This window comes from Rhinatrema bivittatum, chromosome 8, assembly GCF_901001135.1.
Source record: "Rhinatrema bivittatum chromosome 8, aRhiBiv1.1, whole genome shotgun sequence".
Taxonomy (NCBI): Eukaryota; Metazoa; Chordata; class Amphibia; order Gymnophiona; family Rhinatrematidae; genus Rhinatrema; species Rhinatrema bivittatum.
This window is the reverse complement of record NC_042622.1, coordinates 40,283,903-40,308,336: the sequence shown is the minus strand read 5'-3', so window position 1 is coordinate 40,308,336 and position 24,434 is coordinate 40,283,903. Positions and strand designations below refer to the sequence as shown.

The 24,434-nt window shown below is 43.4% G+C and overlaps 1 protein-coding gene across 1 annotated transcript in view; it reads left to right on the top strand.

Moving 5' to 3' along the window:
* SLC12A5 (solute carrier family 12 member 5) overlaps positions 1-24,434 on the top strand; it is a gene marked incomplete at its 5' end in the record, with an annotated part of 200,929 nt that overhangs the window by 107,421 nt on the left and 69,074 nt on the right. Inside the window, 4 exon segments of the mRNA XM_029613484.1 lie at positions 108-276; positions 3,375-3,570; positions 19,129-19,298; positions 21,799-21,930. Of these exon segments, the coding sequence (XP_029469344.1) occupies positions 108-276; positions 3,375-3,570; positions 19,129-19,298; positions 21,799-21,930 (667 nt within the window).

The following is a 24,434-nucleotide window of genomic DNA, read 5'->3' as shown; positions in this document are numbered from 1 at the left end:
TTGCCTACAAAATGACTTGGGTGGATGACTCTCTAATTGACTGAGACATTGCTTTGATCTCAGAATCCTTGAAGAATCTTCTCTGACGTTTTAAATATAACTTACAGGCCTCAGTTGCTGGTTCTGGTCCGCGTGGATCAGGACCAGAATGTGGTCCATCCACAACTCCTCTCTCTCACATCGCAGCTCAAAGCAGGGAAGGGGCTTACCATCGTTGGCTCCGTTCTGGAAGGGACCTATTTGAATAATCACCCCCAGTCACAGCGTGCTGAAGAGGTAAAAAAATAATAATAATAATATTTTGCCATTTAGCTAGGAATATTATGTGGTTTACATCTTCATTCAACGTGCTCTTCTGTGCCCGTTACAAAGTGCTCTGTTTCTACAGTATCTTGCTGGCAGGAAGCCAAAAATGTAAGTTTAGCGCCTTTCTTATCTACATGATCCTAACTGTACAGTGTAGTTAAGACTTCATTGCGAAAGTTAATTGTGACTTCAGGTCTCTGTTTCATTGTAGCTCAGACAGTTACGTAGCTTCTTACCGTTAATTTCCCACCCTCAGCGTGGCTGAAATGCGCACGCTGTTCCACAGCTTTCGGCCACATCAGGAGATGTTCCTGGGGGCCTCTCTAGGTTGGAAGAGGAAACGTATGCACGGAAATGGTGTTTTCCAATCTCCATGTGTACTTTTCCAGCAAAATTCTGCCCGTAGAAAAAGCAGGTGCGAGTTACCCCATGTACTTTGTACCCGTGGCAGTTTTCAAAGTGAAAATGCTCCTTTCAAAATTGGTGCAAAGATTGCGAGTGAAAAGTGTGTACGGACTTTGCACCAGTGCAGGCATCTTTGAAAGTTGCCTCTTAAATTATTTTCAAGCCCACCAAATAATATCACCTTCTGGCGTGTTAGGAGGTTAACATTAAAAGTTTTCTCCCGTTCTGTAATTGATGAATAAATTCTTGATAAGCACAACTTGTGGAATCTCTCTTTCAGCAAATGACCTCCACGTAGGAGCTATCTGGGTCATTCATCAAAATGCGTTATGGTGTTAACGCACACGATAATGGGTTAACGCATTCAATAAGAACAGTAATGCATGGCATAAATGCAAATTTTTGGGAAGGGTGGGATCAGGAAGGAGTTTGGGTGGGATTTAGGAAAATGAGGGGCAATATCACATGGTTTTAACACTGGAAATAACTGCACCTTTTTTCCTGGCATTAGGCTGTGTGATATGCCTGACATGGCCATAAAGCAATTTGTGATAAATTTTTAGAATTGCATTTTGGCCATTTCTGGGAGAGAGAGAGAGAGAGAGAGAGAAAGAACCTCTGGGGAGGGCCTCACAGTGTGCAACTATTTACAGGGTACCATCAAGCTAGGGTGAGATAACATAGTAAAAATGGCATCTTTGTGAGACTTTCCTCACTCCAAATGATGTCAAATCTTCACCAAGGTGAACTGTGCTGTTCGTATGTCTCACTCTACATGAGAAAACTGGTCCCTAACCCACCACCAACACTTCACCTCAACCTATTAGATGGCCCTCCTATAGAGATATAAATACTGCACTACTAAGAGGGCCTTGTAGAAAGTGTGCTCGCGCGCTCTCTCTCTCTCTCTCTCTCAATTTCATGTCCAGCATATCTAGGGACCTTCTTTATTTCTCCTGGGAATTTCAAAAAAATAAATTCCATGGAAAAATTACTTTTCCACTGATTTTTCCCCTATGTGTTGTAGCAAAGTCATTTTTCACTGATGTTTTTTTTTGTTATAACATTGAAATTCCCAGAAAAAATATCATAAATTCTGAAAATGCAGGGCCCTAAGCGAATTCATGGCAACAGGAAAACTGATGTTTGAAGTCAGAGTAGGTGCTCTGAGCTGGGAGGCTTCACCGAGGATTGGTAAGAACAGTGTTCTGGTTTGGGCATTACCAGGTCACTGCAGGCATCAGGGAAAACAGCTTTGGTCTGGGACGTCCATGAGCCATACTTTGGCAGCAACCTCTGCAGAGATCACTGGGAAGTTCATCGGAGCAGGAAGAAGAAAGGAAGTGATGAGAGATGTTCACTCATGTCTGAGTGAACAGCTTAAATGCAGTAATGCAACCTGGCAGCAATTATTTTCCATACCATTGCATTTGATAGATGCCCAGCAGAGACATGCAGAAAAAGCAGAGGATGTATGTATATGGTAAATACAGAGATATAGACAAAGGAAAGGAAAGCAACTGGACATAGTGAATGAGAGACAAGGGATGTGAGAGAAAAGGACCAGGTAGAAATTGAGGAGCAGGGGAATTGATGCAGAGGACTGACAAAAGGACTAAGAATCAGATGGAAAAGGCAGGTAAGAAAGAAAACAATCTACTAGCGGGATAGATAAAACGTAAAGTGGAAAGTGTAGATAGTGGCAGAGAAGATAGGCAAAGAGGAAGAGACAGAGGTGTCATTAAAAGGAAGAAAAAAGAGTGAAGAGTAGCTGAAGACAAATGGGGTAAAGAGGGAGTGAGTGAAAGGAGATAGAAAGAGCTTGAAGGCTGTAGATGAAGTTCCCAGTGATGGACCATGGCTCATTACCTTAATAGGATTTGGAGTTTGCAACAAAACACAATTTTCTTTTCTTAATGTTTTAATGCATTGTAGTAAGCTAATATTGTTACTATTCGTGCCTTACCCACAGTCTCCATGCTATTGATTAAAATGGTACCCTGGAGTTCCCTTGACAACTACCACCCCTGTAAAGAGCTATTCAGCCATCTTTGGCGGGAACAAGTCATTAGGCCCCATCTCTGCACTTGCATCTGCAAACAGATTCATTTCTTTGTCAACGGAAAGCTAAAATAGAGAGCAGACAAGCTGAGCAAGAAGGACTCTTGTAACCAAAAGAAGGAACTCCTGCATTACTGGCAGTACAGAGGGGTTGCTTGATAACAATACTGGTGGAAGAATGGTAATCAAGATGTTGCTTGCCAAGGAATATTCTTCCTTTTCCCAGTTGTGCTTGGCATACAAGCTATTGATGCTGGTGTAGTTTTGCTTCTGTGAATATAGAAGTGACTTACTGTCATCTACAGTATTACATCCAATATCAATGCTATTGCTCTAGTATAGGGAACATTCATGACATTGTTTTCTGGAGCACTGAAGAATGGCTTCTGTTACTGAGCATATTTTTTTGTATGCGGTGGAATAAAGCAGCGGGTATGTTCCATGCCCATCTCCTGATGCTCCCTTTTTTTTTTTTTTGGCTCATCTTGTCTCCTTACCTCAGCTGTCTTTTCTGTTTCTCTCCACTTTTGCCTGTGGTCTAACTATTTCTCTCTCTTTCTCTTTGCTACTTCTCATTTCCTCACGGCCTCCTATTTTCACAGTCGATCCGTCGACTGATGGAAGCTGAGAAGGTAAAAGGTTTTTGCCAGGTAGTGATCTCCTCAAATCTTCGCGACGGCATATCGCATCTGATCCAGTCCAGCGGACTCGGGGGTCTGCAGCACAACACCGTGCTGGTGGGGTGGCCGAGAAACTGGAGGCAGAAGGAAGATCACCAGACCTGGAGAAACTTTATTGGTACGCTTATATCTGAATTTTGTCGGGGGGGAGGTCGGGTACAGAAAAGAAAATGTGATGCCTGAGTGAGGGGGAGTGACAAGCGGTAACTTACCTGTCCCCACCCCCTCAAACAAATTCCAGTTTGCCAGATCTGGGTGGAAATGAAGTTGCACTTAGCAGTGCATCAGCCCCCCTTAGAAGCCATGATGCATCAGTGCCGTGGAATAACAGGGAATGGCTTCAAAGGGGGCTCCAGACTCTGCCTTTTAAAGTACTTTTCCCGCCTGAACTGTACCTCCCGTTTTTGGCACCCGGAAATAACCCTTGGGCACCAGCAGCAACACTTGTGCTGCATTCCAAGTAGTGGTCTAGTGCAGTGCCTCTCAACCCAGGCCTCAGGACACACCCAGCCAGTCTGGTCTGCAGGATACCCACCACCAAAGGGCCTACCGTTAATTGTATCACGATGTAATTAATGTTGTAAGCTTTGTAAATTTTCCTCTTGGGCCTTGGAGGAAGAAGCGGGATTAAATAAGCAAGTAAGCCTGATGTAGATCTGCATACGAGGGAGGGAAGCGCATGCAAATCTCATCTCGTGCACATTCGTTGCGGATGTCCTGACGTCCAGACTGGCTAGGTGTGGGACGAGGACTGGGCTGAGGTCCCCTGATCTTGTCTACAATGTCTTCAAACATAGCACTGGCAAGAAAAGGGTTAGGGAGAGTACCACCTTCCCCAGGCCTTACTTTGATGTCACGAGCAGCCTGTACCTGCAAGCATCATTCATGAACTGCAGCTGTTCTGACAGACTGTGCTTCCCCCCCCCGCCTCCCCTCACTATTATTAGAGCAGGCATCACGAGAAGCTGGTTCCATTTTCAGCATATATTTTAATATAATTATAATATAGAATGTTCCTCCTATTTTCTGTTTATTGAATTCTTTTTATAGATTTCAAATGTGGCAAAATACTGAAAAGAAAAAAAACAAAACAAGAAAACGATGCCCAGTGCTCACTGCGCCTATCCCAATATTCCAACATCAAGGTACCACTTACAGTTTAGTCAGAGCTGGAAGGTCAATGCAGGAAAAAAGAAAAATAAAGTAATTAACAAACAAAAACCAACCAGTCATAAAGAATAGACTCCCAACCCGCCCTTCAGCATTCATTTCAAATAACGAAGAAGCAAAAAGATAAAAAACAAACCCTAAAAACCACATGCTAAATGTAATCGGAGAACACGGAAAGCTGTCCAAGAATGGAGCATTGAGAGGAATTTTCTGAATTAACGTCACTAAGGTCCTAAATAGCCTCAGTTCGGCATTGTCACAGGCCACAGTTTTTTCTCCAGTAACAGTGCATAGTTTAGCTGCTTCTACCCTTACCAAACAGGCATCATCCCTAAGTCACAACGTTTTGGGGTTTTTTTCCCTATGAGCCTAGGTTGCACAGAGAAGCTCAGAAAATGGACCCGCGGGGTGATCTCGAAAACGTTAACAGCCTTTTTTATTCACATCAAACTCAGAATCAGATCCTTTGTAGATTCACCTAGGAAAGTCGCAATCAATTTAACAGATGAACTCTCAACAAACCCTTTTTTTTTTTTAAATAGGATGTAGTGACCATGACTGTGACATCCACATGTGGAGATATTTTTACAAAAAAAAAAAAAAGTCTGACAATCTTTAAAGCCTAATTAAAGTGATAGGTCAAAATCTCTTCCTCACAAAGAAGTAATTTTGTCTGCAAGTGATCCAGGGCATTTTTTCCTTAACCCCCTGGAGGTAGACCTAGCAGTCTGATAGTTTTACAGCAGCATTTATTATCTATGGTCTCATTTTAACTTATAAGCCTATATTATTCCAAATTAAAACTGAGATAACAGCATTATTGGATTGAGATTACAACTGCAGAGTCAAAAATCATCATCTGAATTTTTAAATTCAGATTGAAACTTATTTATTTAAGAATTGTTATGAATCTACAACCTGCTCAATCGTCAGTTCTTGACAGTTGACAATAAAACATACATAAAAATCACATAAAATATAAATAATAAATGTACACCTAATAAACCGATTTGGAAGCTAAAAACATAATCAAATTTACAAAACAATGAACGTAAATTAAAGTCCACTGATGGAACTGGTAAGCTTAAGCAAGAATAACAAACGCTTATATATTCCTTACTGCTATGCTGCTCTAATTGGGCTACAAAAATCTGCAACTGATGCCCATCAGTTTCATTAGCTCTATTTAACAAAGCCACAGATCTATTCCCTAACCTCTAACATTGTGGCTGGTCACTGAAAACCAAAGTGAGGCAGCGAAGATTCATTCTTATGTCCTTCTGGAAAAGGAGTGCAGAGTCGGGGACCAACAGTCGTTCGCATGACTTGGCGCGATGGACGGAATGTCTAATAGAGTCTGAAGGGAGGAACGGAGCACCCAACAGGGGGGGATAGATCTTTAGCACTGCATTGCAAGATCAGGGTGCTAAGTCATTAATAGCTTTAAAAATAAGCACTATGAACTGGATCCGCCACTCAATGGGAAGCCAATGCAAATTGGAGAGCGCAGACGTTATACATTCTCTAATGGGTGCCCCAGCTACCAAGCAGGCAGCACTATTCTGGATCAGTTGTAAAGCTCTTGATGATGCATGTGGGAGACCCCAGCACAAAGTGTTACAATAATTGATAGGTGAAATGATTAGAGCTTGAATAGCTGTTCTCAGATCAGTCTCTGTAAAGAAAGGTTTTAAATTCCGCCAAAGACGGGGCTTCTGGAATGAGTTTTTTGCTGGATGCTTAATGTATGGCCACAAGGATAGAGGCGAGTCCACAAGAATTCCAAAATTATGAGTCTGATGAGAAATAGGAATGTTTAAATTCTGAAATGAAAGTGAAGGAGGCATGAAGGTATGAAGGAAGCTGGACAAGAATACTAGTTCAGACTTCTTGAAATTAAGAGCAGGTCTATTTGTGGTTAGCCAGTTGTGAATTACAGTGAGACAACTGCAGATCTTGATCAGAGCAACCTGAATATTTGAGTTGACATGAAAATGAAACTGGATGTCGACAGCATAAATTCTGTAGCTTACAAGCAAGTTAGCGAGATCCTGACAAATGAGAAAGATGCATATGTTAAAAAGCACAGCAGAAAGAACAGATCCCTGGAGTACTCCAGCCTGTAATATACGAGGGGTCGATTTGAAGGAGCCAAGGCGTACACTCTAATATTGATTCTGCAAAAGAAGAGACCCAATTGAGTTCCACAGATGAGATACCTATCAATGAGAGACATCCAAGCAGATTAGCATGATCCAGGGTATCGAACGCAGAGGAAATGTCAAGAAGTACAAGAAAAAGCTGGCAAGAGAGTCAAAGCCATGTCGGAGTACTTCAACGTTAGAAATTGGGAGCTACTCTGAAACCAAACTGGTAGTCGTCAAGGAAGCCATTGGATGAAAATGCATTGAAGATTGTAGCACTGTCTCTAGTGATGGCAGTTCTGGTATTGTTTTATTGGGAATGTTACCGGTCCATTTCACTTGGAAACTGCAGTTAATCCAGAATAATGCAACTCAGTATGTGGGAATTTGAGACGGGAGAGGATCTCATTATTACTCCCCTCGTTACATTGGTTGCCAGTAGTTGAGAGAACCAGGTTCAGATTGCCAGCTCTGACCATCCATTTAATTTCTGTCTGACAAATTGGTTTGATATAAGACTGGATGAGTGCTTAGATCATCCCCAGGGTTTTCTTTTGGGGTATCTCAGCGGTACAGGCTTAAAACTAGCTGCTGTTCAAAACAGGTGCTTTTAGCTACAGCACTGTAGACCTTGAATTCACTTCCAGCTAAGGTTACAGGTGAATTGAATTATTTAAAATTTAGGAAGTTGGAGAAGGCCCATTTATTCCCTTTCAAAGATTGCTGAGGGATCTTGTATAGATTTTGATATTGTAGCTGCCCTCGGGAAGGAAGGTTGGGGTTGTTGCATGGTGTTGGGACATGAACATAATTGGAAGAAGGATTAAGAGAGGACTATTGTTTGTTTTTGTCTTGATTTCATTATGAATGTGAGCTTGTAAACCGCTTTTATTGTTGCAACTGTTTATACGCTATATAAATTTTATAAATAAATAAACTTTAGTTTAAAAAGAAACGGAAGAGATGAGATAGCTACTAAGAAACTTAAAGGTGAATTTTCAAAACATTGCAAGTGTAAAATTAGCACTTCCGCATGTAAAATATGTGCTCGTGCATGTTGTAAAATAAGCTATCCGCGTGCACAATTTTATATCGACGCGAGCACGTGCGCGCGAATTCCTTCTTGAGCGCATAAAGGGGGATTTTAGTAGGTACATGTGGCAAAGCAATAGGCCCATTTCCCAGTTGCCTCCCAGTTCGCCCCTGTAAAGGAGCGGATTTCCTAAACCCTCTACCTAACCTGCCTTCCTTTTACCCTACTAGGCTTGACCCTTAAAACCCCACTGACTATCCTAGATTTTTTTTGTTATAATACCCGCAGTCCGTAGCTGCAGCAAGTTATGCAGTCGTCGGATCGCATATCAGCCCACCCACACCCTGCCCACGACCCGCTCAGACCCCGCCCCTTTTTCACCATACCTTCTTTATTCAAGTACCGGGAGATACGCACATGGCTGCAGGCCTCTTAAAATCTTCGCCGCCCACACGTGTCCCGGTCGTGCGCATATCTCCCGGATTTGCCACGCATAGGTTTTTAAAATTAGCCCTTAAGTTTACAATAAAGTCCTTCAAATCAAAACATAGCACAGAGCATTTGAACAAAAATTCATAGGATAGAAGTCGGTCTTCATGCACTGCAGTACCTCCGAGATGTGGGTTCAAAAGTGTCAGTAAACTCCTTCACCTTAGAATCTAGTTCATTTTTTTTAGCTAACATTTTTCTTTAGTGTTTCTGTAGTAAAATATTGTGGGATGACTAAGCAACTTTCTAGGACTGGAAGCAGAAACCACGCTGATTCCAACCTTTTCTTACCAGATTATAGCTTTATTTACAGTTCTCGCATACAATCATAGTAGAGTGCCTACCTTCAGCAGGAGTACATAAAACCATAAGACATGCCATACTGGTTCAGACCAAGGGTCCATCAAGCTCAATATCCTGTTTCCAACAGTGACCAATCCAAGTCACAAGTACCTGGCAAGTACCCAAACATTAAATAGATCCCATGCTACTAATGCTGGCAACAAGCAGTGGCTATTACCTATTGATTAATAATAGTTTATGGACTTCTCCTCCAGGAACTTGCAGTGGCTATTACCTATTGATTAATAGCAGTTTATGGGATTCTCCTCCAGGAACTTATCCAAACTTTTTTAAACTCAGCTACACTAGCTGCCTTAAGCACATCCTCTGGCAATGAATTCCAGAACTTAATTGTGCATTGAGTTAAAAAGAATTTTCTCCGGTTTGTTTAAATGTGCTACTTGCTAACTTCATGGAGCGCCCACTAGTCCTTGCATTATCCAAAAGAGTAAATAATAATTTCACGTTTACCCATTCAAGTTCTTTCACATGAGTTTGTAGATTTTTATCATATCCCCTTTCAGCTGTCTCTTCTCCAAAATGAACAGCCCAAACTTCTTTAGCCTTTCCTGATAGGGGAACCATTCCATGCCCTTTATCATTTTGGTTGCCATTTTCTGTACATTCTCCAGAGCAGCTATATCTTGTTTGAGATGCGGTGACTAGGGATGTGAATCGGGCTTCGGACGATTGAAAATATCGTACGATATTTTCAAAATCATCAGAAATCGGGGGCTCCCACAAAACGATAGGAAAACCCCACGATATTGTTCGTGGGGGTTCTCTTATCATTTTGGGGGAGGGCGGGAAAAACGGCACACAAAAATAACCCCTAAACCCACCCCAACCCTTTAAAACTAATCCCTTAGCTTCCCCCACCCTCCCGACCCTCCCAAAAACTTTTTACAGGTACCTGGTGGTCCAGTGGGGGTCCCGGGAGCGATCTCCCGCTCCCGGGCCGTCGGCTGCCACTAATCAAAATGGCACCGATGGCCCTTTGCCCTTACCATGTGACAGGGTATCCGTGCCATTGGCCGGCCCCTGTCACATGGTAGGAGCACTGGATGGCCCGCGCCATTTTTAAAGATGGCGCCGGCCATCCAGTACTCCCTCCGGGCTGACCACAGTACATGCACAGGCCACGTTTCTTCTGAAATCTTCTCTCCTTTGAGGTCAAGTGACCATGACCAAGTTGCATTGGTTCATCTGTATCAACAGCAGGAATTGCTGGACCCATCCGAGATGCAGGGGTACTGGCCTGTTTCAACCCAGTTAACACCTTAGGCCGGAGTTCCTTCACCTAGTCTCGGAGCTCACAATCAATCAGAGTAGCTAAGGCTATCAATTCTTCCAGCGAGTCAGGTGTCTGGCGAACGGCCAGCTCGTCTTTCAAGCAGGTATTCAGGCCTCTGCAGAAGAGCGTCTTGAGACATCTGGGGTCCCAGCAAAGTTCCGCTGCAAGAGTCTTGAATTCTATGGCAAATTCAGCCAATGATCTGTTGCCTTGCTTCAAGTCCACTAAAGCAATCCCAGCCACAGACATATGAGCAGGGTCATCAAAAATGGATTTAAACAAGTCCATAAATCCTTCTATGTCCTGCAAAATAGGGTCATTGCGTTCCCACAAGGTAGATGCCCATGACAAGGCTCTCCAATCCAAGTATGACAGGATGTAGGTGGTCTTAGATAGGCCTGTGGGAAACAATGAAGGCTGTAAGGTGAAATGCATGCTGCACTGGTTCAAAAAGCCCCGAGTCTTCTGGAGTTCTCCGGAGAAACGAATAGGAGCAGCCAGTGGAACAGCAGTCTTTAAAGTTACCTCCTGTAACTGACCTTCTTGGGTAGAAGCTGTGCCTTGTATCTTCTGTGTGTGCAGCTGATGGAATGCTGCAGTAAGTTTCTCCAAGGTTTCTTCCTGTTCTGAGATGCGTTGAGCCAGGCCCGGTATAGCCTGCAAGGCGGAGAGGTGTGCCGGGACCATGGGGTTACTGACATCTCATACCTTAAGCTGGATTCCCAGGAGTACTGCTTCTCCAGTTTAAAGCCGGATCCACTGGAGTTAGCAATCTGTTTTGCTTCGGCTCCTGAGGAAGGGAGGAGTTAGCAATCTGTTATGTTTTGGCTCCTGTGGAGGAAGGAGTTAGCAAACTGTTATGATCTACTCCTCAAGAAGGAAGGAGTTAGCAATCTGTAATGAATCTGCTCCTGTGGAAGGAGGAGTTAGCAATCTGATATGCTCAGCTCCTATAGAGGGAGTAGTAAACAATCTGTTAGGGTTTAGACTGCGGAGTAGCAATCTGTTATGAATCTGTTGCTGAAGACTCCTGATGGAGAAGGAGTAGCAATCTGTTACCAGCAGAGTGCTTGGAGAGGGCACTCAGCTATAGAGGAATGTAGATAGGTGGATCCTTGGGCCGATGGCAGATGACTGCGCCCCCAGGAGGATATCCTGAGAGGGACTACCGGCTAGGCTTGGGTACGGAGACCGACACAGATAATTCTTTTATTAGACAGGTTAGTAGAACCACCAGAGGTGGCAGTAGTGAGCTGACATGCCCGGCAGGGCTGAAGTCCCTCAGGTACTGGAACAGCAATCCCAGGGTTGCTGAGCTGTAGAGAAACTATAGATAGTGAGTAGGCAGGGTATGCTGTGTTCATAGCCAGAACTAGATGACAAAACTCACATAAGGTCTTAAGGAAGCTCAGTAGCTGGAAAGGGTTAGGCCCTTGAGGAGCGAGTACCTGGTTCCAGGGAAAGCTCTGAAAGAGCGATGGTAACCCACAATTGTCTGTAGCAGTGATAGCTTCCAGGCAGTAGAGAATCTTCAGAGTGTTTAGGAACATGGGCCCTCGAGGAGCGAGTACCGGTTCCTATCTGCAATCTGAAATAGAGAAAAGAGAGCGAGGCCCCCGAGGAGCGGGTTCCCCTGGTAAGTCCGAGGAGGCAGAGTAGCTTGGGAGTAAAGCCAAAGCAATCCCCCCTTGCTAACTCGATTCGTTAGCGAATACTGAGATCTTTTATATTGGAAGCGGATGATGTCATCTCAGGGGGACGCCCCTGAGGTTTGCGCCCTTGCTGGTACATCAATCGGAGCACGTGCGCACGCGCGCCCTACATCATCAGAAACATGGCGGATCCGCAGCGTTGTGCCGGTCCGGGGACGCCGGAGGGAGATGGCAAGAAGACGCCGCAGCAGCTAACTGTCCATCAGACCCAGAGGGAGTCGCCATAGAGGTAAAGAGGGTGGAGTGAGGGCGTCGAGCAGCGACGGACACAACAATAACATCCTCCATTTTATTTGTCTTTCCCTTCCTATTAATTCCTAATATTCTGTTTGCTTTTTTGACTGCCACAGCACACTGAGCTGATGATTTCAATGTAATATCAATTATGACACCCAGATAATTTTCCTGGGTGGTAACTGTTAAAATGGAACCTAACATTGTGTAGCTACAGCATGGATTATTTTCCCCTATATGCATCAGCTTGCACTTATCCACATTATATTTAATCTGCTAGATGGACGCTCAATCTTCCAGTCTTGCAAGGTCCTCCTGTAATTTATCATAATCCACTTGTGATTTAACTATTCTGAATAATTTTTTGTCATCTGCAGATTTGATCACTTCACTCAGCATACCTCTTTCCAGATAATAAATATATATATATATATTAATTAAAAAGCACCGGTCCAATTACAGATTCCTGAGGCACTCTACTTTTTATCTTTTTCCACTGTGAAAACTGACCATTTAATCCTACTCTCTGTCTCCTGTCTTTTAATCAGTTTACAATCCACAAAAGGACATTTCCTCCTTCGATGACTTTTTAGTTTTCCTAGAAGCCTCTCATGAGGGACTTTGTCAAACACCTCCTGAAAATACAAATATATCACATCTGCCAGTTCACCTTTATCCACATGTTTATTCACCCCTTCAGAAAAATGTAGGAGATTTGTGAGGCAAGACTTCTCTTGGGTAAATCCTTGCTGGCTGTGTACCATTAAATCATGTCTCACAGTTTTAGTTAGGACAGCAATGTAATTAGGAGTTGCCTTCTCCTATACACAGACTGCTTCCCTCCAGCAGTCTACTCACAGCTTTGATTAGGCCCGCAATGCATTCAGGAGCTGCCTTCTCCTGGAGACAAGGGGGCCTCCTGATCCCAGCAGGGCTCTGCCTCTTAAACTGCTCAGCTGGGTCCCGCCCACACAGGAAATTCAAATGTTTTTAATTGTGCATTTGATAACGATTTGTAAACTGATGTGAAGTTTTCTACAAACATCCGTATAGAAAAACTAATAAATAAATAAATAAATAGGTTCCGCACAGGTTAAGGAGGGATAGTAAGGCCACTCCTCTACAGATGTACAAAAGTTGATTCCACCAGATTCTGCTGCCACCATTCTGGCAATTTCTGCCTAAAGGGAGGATTCCCAGGGAAGCTTCCAGAATGGTATTTTTGTCTCCACTCCTCAACTGTAGCAAACCAAGAAATTCTACCCCATCCTCTTTATGAGTCTTGATGTAGCATCTCCTGGCTAGCTCCAAACAGCAAAGAGACTGAAGAGCAGACAGAACCACAAGCAAAGAAAGGATGAAGAGAAGCCACAAGCTCATTAAAAAAAACCCCCAAAAAACAAAAAAGGGATGTAGCCTGCCACAACTGAGCCACAAAAATGACAATATGGAAGCTCTTATGAAAGATAATGTATTAAAATAAAAGGGAATGGAAGATCATGATTGATCAATGAGGTCCTAACTTCAGTGGCCACTTCACTCAAAGCAAACACTCTGGCTGTTTGCACCTTAGTGTCTGATATCATAAATAATTGTGACGGCTGGGAAACATGAGGTGTACCCTTAAAAACCACATTTCTGAGAGGAAAATGAAGAACCTATGATGCTGCTGTTTTTTTGGTGTTTTTATTTTTCCCCGCAGCAGTCCTCAGGGAGAGCTCTTCACTTAATAAAGCATGAACCCTGCTGCTAAGCTGCATTAGCTTTTAACTTCATTGTTTAGTGAAGACACGTTTTACTTTAAAAGTTCTTGCAAAAGAAATGAAGTGATATATTTGCAGATCCTCGTTTAAAAGAAATGTAATTATGCCCTTATATTATTACTGAAGCCAGTGTCTTGCAAAATAACTTTCCATTTCCCAGATGGTCTGCGTTCATTTTAATTATATATCTGAGTGATGCTATTATGGAGGACACTGTATTGTTATTGGTTAAGACAAGGTACTTACTTGCGTGGTAAAGAGTTTGGAATATTGAACGTGGAAATTATGAACCTATGAAATGCCATACTCAGTCAGACCAAAAGTCCATCGAGCCCAGCATCCTGTCTCTGACCGTGACCAATCCAGGTCACATGGACCTGGCAGGATCCCAATCCTTCTTCTTCATAACCAGGGATAAGCATTGGCTTTCCTCAAGTCTACATGGTAATGGTTTATAGACTTTCCCTCCAGGAACTTGTCTAAACCCTTTTTAAAACTAGCCACATTAACTTCTTTCACCGTATCCTCTGGCAACAGATTTCACAGTTTAATTGAGTGCTGGGTGAAAAAGTACTTTCTCCAATTTGTTCTAAATATGCTACCTCTTAAGTTCATGGAGTGTCCCCTAATCCTAGTACTATTTGAAAGGGTAAATAACCATTCCATAATTATCAGTTTCACACCATTCATGATTTTATAGACCTCTGTCATATCTCCTCTCAATCATCTCTTCTCCAGGCTGAAGAATCCTGAACTATTTATCCTTTCTGCATAGGGGAGCCATTCCATCCCCTTTATCATTTTGGTCACCCTTCTCTATACCTTTTCTAGTTTCACTATATCCTTTTTAGGATGGAGTGACCAGACCTGCACGGAATACTCGAGGTGTGATTGCACAATAGATCATGGGAGACAACTTTTCAAAATAATTGGGGGTGCTAAACTCAATACAAATTACCTTGCCATGGACAGAGCAAAATAGTTTGCTCAATATTAGGGATGCTCAAACACCCTTCGACCTGACACCTTTGCCACGGATCAATACATAGGAATTATGTTTTCTGTTTTACTTTCCTAACATTCTATTTGCTTTTTTGACCTCCGCCATGCACTGGGCTGAGAATTTCAAAGTATTGTCCATAATAACTCCAAGATCCTTTTTCTGGGTGGTGACACAAAGTTGGGTTGAGAGAACATTGCACAAATTTTATCTTTGGTGAGTTTTCTCACTCCGAAGGACATCAAATCTTCACAAGTGTTATGAATTCGCCGCCCGCGGGGTTCCCCCCGCGAGCCAGCTGACTCACCGCTGTTTTCTTCGCCGAGGCGGCAGGACGCCGCCCTCAGCCTGCCCACGCGGCCCAGAGGCCGCCCACCGCCATCCCTGGCTCCGCGGCCTCCCACGGGGCAGGGAGTGCCCCCCGACGTCATCCGGATATTTGCGGCGTTTAGGCCGCAGCCTCGGGCTCGATTAGCGGCAGGAGCCGCCCCCGAGGCCTCCCGCAGCGGCTGGAGCCGCTGCCGACGCTGGAGCCTGCGTTCAGGCTCTCCCCTGCCTTCCCTGCAGCGTCTGACGCTGCCGACGTGAAGACGCTGTGCAGGCCGCTGTCCAGGGTCCTGCACAGCCCTGCTCTGCCTGCCTTAGACGCGCGGCCGCGTCTCTCTGCAGGATTTAAAGGGCCAGACACAGGAAGTGTCTGAGCCCCACCTAAAGACTGTTTCCTGGCTCAGCCCTATAAAGGGCTGCTCCATCCACAGTTCCAGTGCCTTGCATCGTGTTCAGTCTTCACCCTGGAGGTTCCTGCCTGCCAGGGTCATGTAAGGTCTTCTTCCGGAGCTCCGCACCTTGATCTCTTCATTCCATGTCTTCGCCTGAGGTCCATGTCCAGGTTTCCTCGCCTTCGTCCTGGTGTTCCTGCCTTCCTGATGTTCCTGCCTTCACTCCGCCTCGTCCTCACTCTGGAGCCTTCTGGTACCGGTAGGCCGGGGGTTCCCCAGATGTAGTTCCTGGGTGGACTAGGCTGCCGGTGGACGGTTGTACTGTGCTCCTGAGCCGTGAAGCCTGATCTGTCTTCCTGTGCTGTCCCGCTCCCGTCGTGGTCCGCGACCAGCCTTGGGGCTGTGTAGGGCGTGTAACGGACAGGGTGGTCCGCGACTCAGTCCCGCGGGTGGCCTGATTAGGGCGCCCTGAGAGACAGTGCCAATGTCCATGCCTTGTGTCTTGCCTTGATGCCAAGTGTCTTCGTCCGCCTTATCCAGCCATGTGTCTTGCCTCGGATGCTGTCTGCATCATCCCAGCCATGAATCCTCGTCTTGGATGCCGTCTGCATCATCCGTGTCAAGTGTCTCGTCTGCGATGCCGTCCGCATCGATCCTGGTGTCTTGTATCCACAGCCCTGATGTCACGTCTTCTGCCAAGTGTCTTCGTGCCATGTGATGCCGTTGCATCAACTCTAGTGTCTTCGTGCCAAGGCCCGTCTGCCCTCAACCTCAGGCCAGGCCTGCTGCTCCATGCTGCTCGCAGCAGGTCCGAAAGGGCCCGGAATGGTCGGAGGACCATTCACTTTCCAACATCCTCGGATGTTGGGCCATGGGAGCTTGCCGGCCTGGCAGAGGGTAGAGTGTCCAGCCATGCGGAGCCACCGTCAACCCTTGGTTCGGCCCGGGACGGCCTGGGTCGGGCTGAGGCCCATGGGCACACTAAATCCACCGCTTCTTAACAACAAGAGTGTTCTGTTCTGTTCTGTTCGTACGACTCATGCTGAATGTCAAAGTGGTCCCTAATCCCTACACTACTACCTAAACCTCACCTCGAGTTACTAGGTGAGCCTCATATAGAGGTATAAATACCTAACTACTATAAGGGCCTTATAGCTAGTCAGTCTCTCTCTCTCTCTCTCTCTCTCTCTCATCTCTCTCCATCTCTCTCTCTCTCTCTCTCTCTCTCTCTCTCTCTCTCTCTCTCTCCTTACTGCATTTTGAGAAATTCAGGTCTAAGATGCCTATTATGTTTACTTATTCATTCAGTGCATACATTCCAACTCTCCAATCTTATTTTTTAGACTTCTGACATATGCACACAGACAATTTAAAGTATGTTTTTTATTTGTATTTACAACTTGCTAGCAGTTGAAATGGATAGTTTGGAATCATTTATCTCACTCTCATCTTTATTTAAATGCATCTGGGCAACTCCTGCCTGTATTACAGCCTCTCTATAGGGCTATTCTAATTTTCCCATTATGCCAGTATTCTTTGAAGATACCTTACTCTGAATTAAGTGCTCCTAAGCAATTGTCAGCTTTCTTTCTCCTTTTTAAATGTTAGTGCCAGCAGACAAGTTCCATCCTGCTTAAGATGGAGCCCATCATTTCAGAACAGGTTCCCCTTTTCCCAGAATGTTCCCAGTTCCTAACAAATTTATAGCCATCTTCCATGCACCATGGCTGTACAAAACAACTCCTCTTGTTAGAATTTATATCACTTATATGGTCAAAAATTCTTTACTGATATCAATTTTACAATGAATTGTACATGGCAGTGGACAAATCAAACTCCTTTTCATCACTTATAAGGTCAAATATTCTTTAGTGATGTCAGTTTTACAATTGATACCTCTGAATGTGCCTGTAACACCCCCCATCCCCAACCCACCTCCCAAAAACTCACCCCGAATCAAAGTGCCCCCTTACAGTGGTCCATTAATAGAGTATCAGACTGAGCCTTATAAAGACTCTCTCTCTCTCTCTTTCTCCCCTCCTCCCCCAAGCCTACCAGGGAGGTAGCATGTAGATTATAAATAGCATATATTTCAATTACTTCCAGTTTTCAGTGGCTTTTTGGCTAATACTGCTTATCATTTCTATTGGGCTGGCTACTAGATATGTGCGGCGCTGTATAGCTGCACATAGGAGACAGTCCCTGCACTGACAATTACAAGTACCTTATGTATTTTGCATACAGAATATGGAGTAAGGTCATATATTTCCTTCACAATGAGGGTATATAAACTTAAAAAAATTAGATCATAGGTCTCCTAAAACTTAAATCTGTGACAAGCCAAAAAGGCAGTCAGGTTTTCTCAGCAAAGTGAGGATTAACTGGGGAGCAGAATCAATCATCAGCCTTGCTTTGAGTGCTTGGCACCTTAACGAATCTGATAAAAGCAGTGATTTTCTACAAGGGAGACTCTGTTCCCTGTGCATCGCTAACACTGTTGGTTCTGTTCACTGGCGGAAGAGCCTTTGTGTTGGTCTCGGTTTCTGCAGAAGCCGACTCGGCTGCATTCTTTCCTATCATACATCACTACCAGCAGCAAAATGGAATCTTATTTTTCTGACCTGATGATGTACGAAGAAGGGGAAAAAATTAATTTTCCAGTATTCCCCATGTGAGTTGCCTTTGTAGTATTTCAAATTAGCTAAAACAAACTGTGACTAGTAAACTGCAAAAATTATAGCACAAAAATCCTGGTGCCAAGTTTTCAACGTATCCATTGCATTGTCCAATATCCTTTTCTTACATTCCTTCTGATAAAACCTATTGGGTTTTTTAGCCTATTTTACCCAGCCCTCACCTTTCTGGCTGTGAACTATACTGTATATCATTTACATTTCAAACACATTGGCGAAAATGTACTTCAAACTATAATATCATGTGTTCCAAACACATTTGAAGGAACATTTTAGGACTGCACTATAAGTCTGGACAAACTTTATCATCTTTTGACAGTAGCTCTCAAGCTAGAGGTCTCTGTAGCCCAGAGCTAGGCAACTCTAGTCCTGAAATGCCACAAATAGGTCTGGTTTTCAGGATATCCCCAAGCAGTATGTATGATGTATTTGCATGCACTACCTCCCATTGTATGCAGATACATCTCATGCATATTCATTGTGAATGTCCTGAAAACCAGACTTGTTTGTAGAATTGCAGGATAGAGTTGCCTACCCCTGCTATGACCAGATAAAATTGCCTGTAATTCAAGTAAAACGTCCAGAGCCTATGGCACTGACACTGGTAATAAAGCCTTCTACCAAGGGAATATCACTTTTAGAAAATGGAGCTCAGTAAAAGATAACAGGTAGAGCCCTCCTGGAACATGCAACTGATGGCTCAGATGAATATTCCCTTCTCTAGGTTAAAATAAATCTCACGAGAATTCCAATAGACCAGTCAGGGAATAAAACAATAGTTTAGAGGATTAGATGTGTTTCCCTGAGCAAACCTGAGTTTAGATGAGTTTAGTTTATTTATTAAGCTCAGATCTTGCGCATGTAATCCAATGCAATATGCAATAAAAATATCTCAAGCTAAAATAACATTCTGAAAGCAAAATGCACTTCATCACCAAAATAAATATAAGCTAAATCAATAAACAAAATAAATATAAACATAACCAATAAACAGATATAAGATAAAAAGCAAAAACAATAAAATGGCCGTCGGACTCATCTTTCCTCCCAGTCTCTTCATGGCCACTTTCTGTCTAATCACAGAGCTTGTCCGGGAGACTACTGCAGCACACCTGGCGCTGATTGTCAGCAAGAATGTTGCCATGTTTCCAGCTAACCAAGAAAGGTTCTCCGAAGGTAATATTGACGTCTGGTGGATCGTCCATGATGGAGGGATGCTGATGCTTCTACCTTTTCTCTTGGGACACCATAAGGTAACTAAGAAGCATGAGGGTGAGGAGGAGGCATGCTGTGCGAAGGGAAAGGATGGGCAAAAGGAAAAGTGTTTGAAGCAGGTACACAGACGTGAAAGAGGGAGCCTTGAGGAGAGAGATCTGTGAGGACATATAATTTATGTCCTGTTGCAAAGCATTAAAGTAGCCCAGAAATCTGAGAACCTTGAATACAAAAGCAGAGGGGGAAGGAGGGGATCAGCAGAGTTTGTGTCGGCTCTGTATTTAAAAAAGGTAACTGGGGCAGGAAATTAGGTCATGCAGTGCCTGGGGAAAAGAGACTTAAGAATACAGAAGGAATGTCCTGATTTGGAGAGAAGAACCTTATCAATTACTGGATGATACCTGTCAAGACTGGACATGATTCACGGTCCTTCAGCAAGAAGTCAATATATCAGAACAGAAACACTTGGCATAACAGATAGTGAATCTGTTGAATCATCATCACAGGCACAATGCAAATAGAGACCTTCCTTGTCAGTTTTTATTTTCCCTGGGAATTTATCAGTCTTTAGTATAACCAACCACACAGCAGAAAACCGAAGGAAAAAAAGGACTCCTTTTGCCTCCAGTGGTTTTCGCCTGTTTTTCCCTGGTTATAATAAACATTGATAAATTCTTGGGGAAAATAAAATCTGAAAACGATGGTCCCTAAATGTAAACCAGAAATTAAAAATAAAACCTGTTGCACATATTTGCAAGCTGACACTTTATCAACAACCTGCTCTTGTGGCATGGGGGCCAGGTCTTCAGCACTGTCCATTCATCCAGGGTTATTACTGATGACCTCATGGTGCAGCTGCGAGGAAAACTGCAGAGCCTTGAAGAGTTTGGTATCAAACTATCTTTTTTTTTATTTTTAAAGCCATGTTTCTGTTTACTGCTGACATTAAAAATCATTTGAAATGAGGAGGTGTTTACGGAGATGAATAGCACCTTCCTAATAATCTCAAACTCCGTGCCAGTCATGATACACATCAGCTCTGGCTAGTGGTGTCACCAGACTGCTGAGAAACCGTATCTTACCAGTCAGGGTTTTTTTCACTGTTATTTTTAGTGCTGGTGGAAGAACACATGAATCCCGCAGGGAGTCAGGAGCATGAGCTGTGATAATAAGCTTGAGAACTCAGAACTGTTTTCTTGGTAGAAAGAAAAGCTCAGTGGGGAACGTCATCATGACTTTCTAAAACATGAAAGGAGTTAAGTAGATAGACACAGAGATCTTTAAAATAAGAGAACATAGATGATGTAAGCTACAGGCAAGTTATTATGCCAGGAAGAATGTAGTGGTGGGTGGATCTACACGAACATTACTAATACCTTGTCCATTGGCACTATCTATAGAAATTTTAAAACGTCCTTAATAAAAATGGAAGCTGTCCCTGTTGGGTGGAGACCCTCTATTGCTATAGGGAGACAAGTAGCCATGGTTGCTGTGTTAGTTCATTAGTAAGGCAACCACATGACAAAACGGAAGATACTGCATACAGTCATATAAAGCTAAAGAGCAAATTCACCAAACTGAAAGCTAGGTATAAATATATTAAGTTAAACTAGTGAAAAAGTATTACCTATAACTTTCTACATATGAGACAAGACGTGGTTTGTAGTTTCCATTGTTTTTGAGGGTATTCATTCCAATCTCTGCTGCCCTCTAGTGCTTACTCACGTGTGGTACTTGTAAAGTGTGCACTTCAGGAAGTTAAATACCACAATGCTTCCCGCAAGATTGACTCAGTTCTCCATCCATCCATCATTTTCTCTGTGCATTACTGTCTTTCTAGCCATCATGTTATCCTTAAATCAGAAATGCTTCATAAAGAAAATTTAGTGAGGTGTTCACCTAAAAAGTCTGGATTTTATTTTTTTTAAAAGTCTTTCTTTAAAAGGATTCATAGCAATACATTGGGTTATATCAAGTATTTATTTATTTATTTAGATCACACTGAAGTACCTCACATAGATAGCAATACTACTGGCAAATCCACATTTTCTATATCTTTGATTCAGAAGAACCATGTATGAGGCCCAATACATCTATTTATTGTTTTTAAAAGTATTTATTTGAAATCTTGTCTTGTGAAGTAAAATATTGTGTTTTGAAAGTTTATTGGACATTGAATCCTAACCATAATGGAGGAGGGTTAGGGTCTATCCCTGGGTCCATCTGATCAGAAAAGGGTGTCCATGTAGTTTTAGATTTCTGAGTATTATAATGGACAGTTTGCTTGTAGTAGCTTATCACTTTAATTTTGAGAAGAGGATTCGGTCTTCATACACCTAATCCAGGGATTCATTATACTGTATGAAGGAATCCCAAACCAGACCTTGGGGTGAGCACCTTCTCCTTGGGTTATTTAGTCCTGACTGTCCATCCACATGTCTTTGAATGCTATTTTTCATTTTTTCCTTGTTGGCCATTACACTGCTCACTTTTCTTCTTTGCCCTTGCCGGTTTACTTAGCATGGCGCTTTCTTGTAGGTATGGCGGAAGTGCAAGATGCGTATTTTCACCGTGGCTCAGATGGATGATAACAGTATTCAGATGAAGAAAGATTTGACAACCTTCTTATATCACCTGAGGATCACTGCAGAGGTGGAGGTGGTAGAAATGGTGGGTCCTCCAGTGTGCAAAACATGAATTTTTGAACAATCTCTATCAAATGGCGCAGACCTTATTATGTACAATTGAATTTCTTGATGGCTTGTATCTGGACAGCATGCGACAGCAGTAACAGTCTGGACATGTTGGTCTTGCAGAATGATGTCCAGATAATTCCTAATAATTAGATATGGTTCCATTAATCTTGGAAGAGAGAATTACCATGATAATTATGTTTATGCCTCTTTTTGGGTGTTCCCAGACTTGTTTGAGAGAATAAACTCCAGCTATAGAAGAAGTTAACAGCAACTTTTCAAATTAACTAACATTCTGTTAACTCTGACTTACTAGGTCACTCATCAAACCACATTTGGGCCTTATGGTGTGATAAATGGGGTCTAATGTGCAATAAAATGCGATATTTATCGTGTCGTGCATTAGCATGTAAATATAATAAAGAGTATGCAAAACCAGAAAAATTATGTAAATGAGGGACCCCTACCACATTTTGCAGTAAAATAATGCATAATAACGCAGGGTTTAACGTGGGAAATAACACCTTTGTTTTGCGGTAGGGTGGAAAAAAGTTTTTATTGCGCCATAGCGGCCATTATCACGGATTTTGTCTATTATTGCGTGTGATAAAAAGAGGCCTTCTCTCAGACACACCTACACAGCCTTACCATATGTGATTGGGGGGGGGGGGGGGTGAAGGGCTGTTGTACATGGAGGAAGAGAGGGACCTTGGAATGATAGTGGCTAGCAATCTGAAGACAGCGAAGCAATGTGACAAGGCAATAGCTAACGCCAGAAGAATGCTGGGCTGCATAGAGAGGGGAATAACCAGTAGGAAAGAGGAAGTGATAATGCCTTTGTACAGGTCCTTGGTGAGGCCTCACCTGGAGCACTGTGTTCAGTTCTGGAGACCGTATCTCCAAAGGGACAGAGACAGGATGGAGGCGGTCCAGAGAAGGGTGACCAAAATGATGGGGGTGTCTCCATCAATTGACTTATGAGGAGAGACTGAAGATCTTAAATGTGTATACCCTAGAAGAGAGGAGGTGCAGAGGGAATATGATGCAGACCTTCAGATACCTGAAAGGTTTTAATAATGCACAATCGTCAAACCTTTTCCGTTGGAAAGAAATCAATAGAACTAGGGGGCATGTAATGAAACTCCAGGTAGGATGTCTCAGAACCAACGTCAGGAAATATTTCTTCAAGGAGAGGGTGGTGGATGCCTGGAATGCCCTTCCGGAGGAGGTTGTAATGACTAAATCAGTGAGAGATTTCAAAGGGGCATGGGATAAACACTGTGGATCCCTAAAGGTTAAAGGATGGAAATGAAGAAAAGAGTGCATGGTGGCAACTTGCTGGTGTGGCGGTTACTACCCTTAACCAATAAGCCTGATACTTCTGATGCAAATCCAACATTGTTCTCTGCTTCAATGGCAGGGAGAAAAAAGGAAAAGGGGAATTAGATAGAAGATGGAAATGAAGAAAAGAGTGCATGGAGGTAACTTGCTGGTATGGCAGTTACTACCCTTAACCAATAAGCCTTCATATTGTTGATGCAACTCCATCATTGCTCTCTGCTTCAACAGCAAGAGTGACAAGCAACCAACAAGGCCCCTAGCTTGATGGTCTGAGAAGCTTATAAGTATAGGGGTGAATTGTATAGTGCGGCAGATACCATCAAAAGCTTGCTGGACAGACTGGATGGACCATTTGGTCCTTTTCTGCCATCATATCTGTGTTTCTGTTAATCAAAATAGTTTTTCTTACCTGCCCTGTCTTTCTAAAGCTACAATGTTAGGGGAAAGTGTACTAGTAGTGCAATACTGGCTGCTTCGGGCTGCTCAACAACAGCAACAAGAACAACACTGACAACAGGCAAGGGAAGTTCAAACGCCTCCTAGGGAAGTACCCACACTAAAGCCAGAGCTGCAAGCCCCGCCAGTAGAGTGCCTTGGCCCACAGCAGGGCTTGCCACGTAGGAGGGCACACAGGCGATACAAGAAATGCATCTTTCATCTACAAACCACATTGCTGGGGATGCCAGAGGAACATGTGGTTATGAGCTATCACCTGAGCTCTCAGGCTATCATGGAATTGTATCAGGAACTCAGAGGGGATCTAGATCCGATAACACAAAGGTCCCGTGCTATACCAGGCCTTACCATCCTTTATGTGCCCTGCATTTTATGGCATCTGGCTCTTTCCAAACAACAGTCGAGGTTGTCATGGGAATGTCCCAAAAGTCTTTTTCTTGCTGTCTGGGCTAGGTCATAAGAGCTGTATGTTGCCACATTAATTGTTACATAAGAGTCCCACATGAAAGGCAGGACTTTAAGAGAGGTTTTTATGCTATTGCCAACTTTTCTAATGGTTGGGGAGCTATTGACTGCACTCATGAAGCCATCATCCCACCCCCTTGGCAAGGAGGAGATCTTCTGCAACAGAAAGCTCTTCATTTCACCAATGTGCAAGTGGTCTATGACGCTCGATTGCGCATC